This window comes from Mastomys coucha, unplaced genomic scaffold (genome assembly GCF_008632895.1).
Source record: "Mastomys coucha isolate ucsf_1 unplaced genomic scaffold, UCSF_Mcou_1 pScaffold23, whole genome shotgun sequence".
Lineage (NCBI taxonomy): Eukaryota > Metazoa > Chordata > Mammalia > Rodentia > Muridae > Mastomys > Mastomys coucha.
Window position 1 is genome coordinate 94,418,596 of NW_022196906.1, and position 6,563 is coordinate 94,425,158.

General features: G+C 34.1%; 1 protein-coding gene across 1 annotated transcript in view; it reads left to right on the top strand.

The window, feature by feature from the left end:
• The window catches only part of Stag1 (stromal antigen 1), a 268,526-nt gene that overhangs the window by 80,742 nt on the left and 181,221 nt on the right, over positions 1–6,563 (top strand). The window contains exon 5 of the mRNA XM_031346345.1: positions 1,180–1,256. Coding sequence (XP_031202205.1) covers positions 1,180–1,256 — 77 coding nt within the window. The remainder of the gene's footprint in view (positions 1–1,179; positions 1,257–6,563) is intronic.

Consider the following 6,563-nt stretch of genomic DNA (forward strand, 5'->3'; position numbering starts at 1 on the left):
TTTTTTTCCACCATGTGGATCTAGGGGATGAATCTTGGGTCAGGTTTGGCAATAAATGCCTTTTCCATTGAGCCACCTTCTGAGCCCAAAAACCAAAACAACACAATTTTTTAATAAGTTGTATGTATTTAAATAAAATTGAATTTCTTTCAAAAGATTCTTTGTTCCAATGTTCATCTTAAGCTTTTAACATCTTTAAATTATGTTGATTTTTGTCATGTGTTTGATTTTAGAGATGGCATCTTATATAGTCCAGGTTGGCCTAGAACATGCTATGTATCCAAGAATGATCTTGAACTTGTTGTCCATTAGCTCACTTCCTAAGTGGTAGAATTATAGGCATAAGTCACTGTGCCTAGTTTACGTAGTGCTAGAGCTCAAACTGAGGGCTCTTCATTCATACTAGAGAAGAATTTTATCACTGTTCTCTATGTCTAAATTACTTTTTTTTTCTTGAGGAAGGGAATTGTATTCCATACTGGGGACTGTACCATCGATATTGTATGCTGTGCTAAGTAAATGTTATATCACTGATCAGTGTAACCCAGACTAAATTATGTTATTTTTTTGAATGTACACATTTTTCAAAATTAATGCAAATTCAAAAAATTGCAATGTCAGTACATTAATAAATTATATAACTATGTTTGGGATAAAATTATGCCATCTAGAAGTATAAAAGAGCTATCAAAGTAAGAAGTTTACTTTCTCTTGCATCAGTAATCATTATATAGAAATTAATACTTGGCTTTTAGAAAAACATTTCATTGAAGGTGTTGTTTCTAAATAAAACATTCCCTTAAAGCAGATGGTATAAAAAAGAATTTGAGGGGGTAGAAAATGGCTTAGTGGTTAAGAGCATTGGCTGCTCTGCCAGAAGACCTGAGTTTGGCTTCCAGTGTCCACATGGTGGTGTATAATAATGGGTAATTCTTGTCCGAAGCTATCCAATACACTGTTTTGGTATCTGCAGCCATCATGCACACATATGAAGTCAGCAACATACATATAGACAAAACACCCATATACATAAAGTAATTCTTTCTAAAAGAAATTAATGGAGAAATTTCAGATGAACAAGAACCCTAACTAGGTTTGCATAACTTTTAAACTGTCATATGTTTAGATTTAATGTTTAATATAAGGTAAAGGCTAACTGTAAAATCTATTTCTCCACAGGTACTGTCAGAATAGAGATGTTTCGAAATATGCAGAATGCAGAAATAATCAGAAAAATGACTGAAGAATTTGATGAGGTATATATAACATTCCAATACCTGTAAAAATGGATTCCATATCTTTTAAATCATAATTAAATATGTTCTTTGTTTCAAATATTTTGTTTACTTAATTTTAAGAGAAGTCAGCATAATTCATAATGTCATGAGTTAAAGTTGATATATTGCATTAATCCTGGCAGTTTCCAATTCTTGATTTTTGTTTCCAACGTGAAATACTCACTTCATTAAATGCTTTAGATGTAAAATGGTTTGGAAGTTGGATAAATGTGAGCAGTGTTGCTTATAAACCTACCTTACAGATTATTAAAATATCTTTTCTTAGATTGTTAGTAATTCTAATGAAGAAAATTTTGCTTAACTGTATTTAATCAAGAATTTCCCAAAGCTATGTGGGAGAGCATCTCTGTACTTTGTATACTCCCACACACTTTTGTTTGTATATGGTACTTGTCTTAGTCAGTGTTTCTATACCTGCACAAAAGCTGAAAGGGATCATTCAGCTTCCACTTAGACATTGCTGTTCCTCACCAAAGGAAGTCAGGACTGGAACTCTAGCAGGTCAGAAAATATGAGCTGATGCAGAGGCCATGGAGGAGTGCTGCTTACTGGCTTGCTTTCCCTGGCTTGCTCAGCTTGCTTTCTTATAGGACCTAGGACTACCAGCCCAGGGATGGCACCACCCACAAAGGACCCTCCCACTCTTGATCACTAATTGAGAAAATGCCTTCAGCTGGATTTCTCATAGAGGCATTTCCTCAAGGGAGGCTCCTTTCTCTCTGATAAGTCCAGCTTGTGTCAAGTTGACACACAAAACCAACCAGTTCAGTTCTACTGGAAATATACTGCTTGAATGCTCCAATTTCCATTGAAAATACATATTTCTGTTGTTATTCTTCAGAAACTAATCAAAAGTCCTAGTTCTAATGTCATGTTACAAAATTCAGGAACACAGTTTAATTTTCATTGTATTTATGATAAACTTGATTTATGCAATGCTATTAAATCCATCACTACTTCTTTAAATGTATCGTTTTGATTTACAGAAGAATTTTGTTTCTCGAAGAAATTTTTTTTTAAGCGTTAACAGCATTGCCTTTTCTAGGTTTTATTTTGTTATTAGTTGAATGTTTTTATAATCATTTTCCATTTGAATAAAGTGATACAAATATGTCAAATATTTAGAATTCAATTGATGTCCTTTCCATCGGGTAGGTATTCACATTTTCTCTTGCACTTCACACCAAAAGTGTTTTGCATGTTTTCAATTCCAGAAATAGTCTAGCATCATTCTTTAGGTTTATTTAGTCATATTCCATAGGGATTATTTGAATTGTTATTCATACATTTCTATATTTTCAATTTTCTAAAAACTGGTTTCAACTGAGATGACATTGCTTATACTTTATTTTTTCCCATTGATATGAATATCTATATATTTTTTATGTGAAACACTGTAGTGCTCAGAATTCTAAGACTAATATCTGTTTCAACTAAATCTTGAAGAGGAAAATTATATTTTATATGATAGATGTGTAGGTACCATACCATTGTCTAGTTACCTGAGCACTTTAGTTTTGTGTGGAATCAGTTTATCAAGGCAACAACTCTTTGTCCAAAGATCTCGTGGCCAGGGAGCAAGACAGGAGAGGGGACTGGTGTACTTCCTTTGAGTGTACTCACAGTGATGACCCAAGGACTCCATGACGCTTCCATTTCATAAGCCAGTTTCGAAGCCAAATACCTGTAGTAGATATTAGTGACTTGGATTATAAGGACCTTCTTATATTCTTTTGGGTTTGTGATGAAATATAAGGACTTTGTGCTAATTTAACTTAAAAGCTAACAAACTTCAGAATTTTGAAAACATTTCTATAGAGAATCTTTTCACTAAATTAAATTTTATTGCATTAAGAATTATATCAACTGTATTCAAGAATTTAAATTTGGCTATAGAAGATAAAACCATATTAATGTGTTTTATCCCTCAACTTCTAGACTGCCTTGACAGTGCCATGCTTATATAACACAGTTGATTGAAATCGCAGGTTTGTTTCAATCTCTAGTATAGGAACACTTATTTTAAACCATATTGTATATTTATTAAAAGAGCTGCCATACTTTTTAGCCATTAGTGTCACCTAATCATTAAAAAGTATAAGTGCTGAGGTATCGCCCAGGTATTCTAGGCCAGTAGTTTTCAACTTGTAGGCTGTGACTTATTTGGGGGTTGCATAGGAAATATTTACATTATGATATATAATAGTAGAAAAATTACAGTTTTAATGGAGCAGAGAAATATATTTATGGTTGGGGGTCACCACAACTTTAGAAACTGTATTGAATGGTTAAAACATTGTGAAGTTTGAGAACCACTGCTCTAGACATTTTGATTGGCTTGAAAAGTTTATGATTTGTGTGTAAAATATTGTGGTCATATTCCTGATGATTCTTATATATAATGAAATTTGACAGTTACTGGTTTAAGAACAATAAATTATAAAACTAAGTTATTAATACTATACAGATATTAATACTATATAGAAACAAGTATAAATGAAGGTAATACAAAGGTAAGTGATGTATTACAAAAGGAATCATTAGAAAACTAGAGGATAGCTTAAAAAAGAGTCTGCACCAATCTTCATTTTAAGCTTTTAATGTCTTAAATTATGTTGGCTTTTATCTTTTGTTTGATTTTAGAGATGTCGTTTCATGTAATTCAGTTTGTAGCCTCAGTGATTTACCTTTCAAACTTCCCAAAATCTGGGATTACAAGAGTGTATCACCATCACCAGCTGTCGCTGTTTGTGTTGTGTGGATGCAGTCAGATCTACATGCTTGTTAGGCATGCATTTTATCAACTGAGCTAGCCTCTCAATTATTGTACTTAATTTGCGCATAAATCAGTATGCTTTGGATTAAGTGTGGTGTACATAAATTGTTTTGAGTTAAAAATGTGACGGGCTGGCAACATGGCTCAGCGGGTAAGAGCACTGACTGCTCTTTTGAAGGTCCTGAGTTCAGATCCCAGCAACCACACGGTGGCTCACAACCACCTGTAATGAGATCCGACGCCCTCTTCTGGTGCATCTGAAGACAGTTACAGTGAATTATGCTGGAGTGAGCAGGGCAGGAGGGAGCAGGCCAAGCAAGCTGGGCTGGCAGAGGTCCTAAGTTCAATTCCCAGCAGCCACACACATGATGGCTCACGGCCATCTGTACAGCTATATGTACTCATAGAAATAAAAATGTTAAAAAAATTAAAATAAAATGTGACTATCTCTTTATATGTTGCCGTCTAATGAGACATTCTTATGTTGCCGTCTAATGAGACATTCTTATATGTAAAATTTGCTGTTTAGGGGTGTCATGACCTGGATCTTTAGTTTCAGCTCTTGGGAAGTAAAGGCAGGCTGATTTTCATTAATTCATGGCCATTCTAGTCTACATAGAGAGTTCTAGCCCATCCAGGGCTATATAATACTACCATTTCTCAAAGACCAAACCAAAACCCACAAATTTTCTTTTTTAAGGACAAAGATACTTTTTTGTCTTCTACAAGAGATAAACTTGTCCAGTCAATCGTACTGACATCATGGTTCTTTTGTTGTTTGATTGTATCTTATATTAATAATTTTATTACTTCAACATTGGATGCTCTTTATATTATTTTTTTTCTCACCAGTGTTACTTAAAGTCACTCTGTTTTCCTTCCCTTTTTGCTTTGAGTTTAGTGATGCTAGAATTCTCTTGCCTTGATGCTTTTATTTTTAACCTATCTACTTTCTTTGAAATGCATTCATATACCTTTCCCTTTTTGTGTTGAGTATATAACTTATTGGTAGATAATCACTTAGCATACATTAGTCCTATCATTTTGTCCCTAGGTCTGACTAAAAAGAAAAGAGGACAAAATCTTACTTCTGCTTAAAATATTTATTTCTTCTAACTCTGAACTTTTGAACTTTTTTGTGATTAAATGGGTTTTGTGATTAACTGTTTGTTTGCCTTCTTACCTCTGGTTATTTCAGTAAATTCTGTTTCAGCTTATGCAACCTAAAGTAGTGTCACTATCGTATATTTATAGGCTTTTCCTAGCTTTGCTGTTATCTGGAATATTGTCCCTATTTTTTCTTCCCAGTTCTCTCTTCAGAGACTTGATAATCTTTTTTAATTACTACATCCCCTAGTATGTCTTCTGTTATTTATTAACTCATTTATGTCTACCATCATCTCTTTATTTAAATTAGAAATTCTTTGAGAGAAAAGGTGTTTGTTTTGCTCATTTTTGTATGCTAAGAATCAGTACAGTGTTAAGAGCCTGTTTGCTGGTGAGTCATTACTAGGCATAGTGCAGGGACATGACTATGTGGACAGTTTATGACCTTGAAGAAGTATCTATAGATCAGTCTGAAGTAATAATTGTAGTGTCATTCTTTCTTCATTTTTTTTATGGCAGGGACACACTCCATAGTCACTAGTGAATGCCTGAACCTTTCTTCATCCAGGCATCTGTCACTGTTTTGTAAGTTATGTTCATAATCACAAAAGTTGACAATATGATTACGTTAAAAATTGACCTAATAGACCTAAGTATCTGTACATTGTAGGGTTTCTTTAGAGGTTTGGCCAGTTTGTTTTGGCTTGCTTCTTTCTTTGTCCATTTATTTATTTTTCTACTTATTTACTTATTCATTTGTTTAAACAAACTAATCATTCATCTGGTTTCTTACTTGTCTATTTACATCAGTCAATCAAATTTTCTCATTGTGTAGCACAGGCTAGTTTAGAACAATGTAGATAGCTGACCTCAGTATTGTAATTCTGTCTCAGCTTCCTTGGTTCTGGGGTTATAGGTCTACATTGTAACATCTGGCCCTTGGATATTTATGTATTTGATTGAAGGGCTATCCTGTAGTTGTAATTTACTCTCTTATATAACATTATGAAATCATCAAAGTATATTTTGTTGCCTATAAAAATAGCAAAATTTAAGACCCAAGCCATCAGGAGTTTACGAGATAGTTCTACCTTGCAGTGCCCTTTTGTATTGAGGTGGGGAAATGGTTGGATGGAACTGTACATGTGTTCTAGCATACTTACAGAAGTCAAAAACATCTTTGGGCTCAGTTCTTTTCTTTTACAGGTGATCAGGCTTGCATAGCAAGTATGTTTACCTATTATGCTATATTCTAGGACTTTAAATCACCCGAGTTTTGTTACTGAATCTCGAAAGGTAGTAGCTCTCCTTCCCTTCCCTTTCCCTTTCCCTTTCCCTTCCCTTCCCTTCCCTTCCCTTCCCTTCCCTTCCCTTCCCTTCCC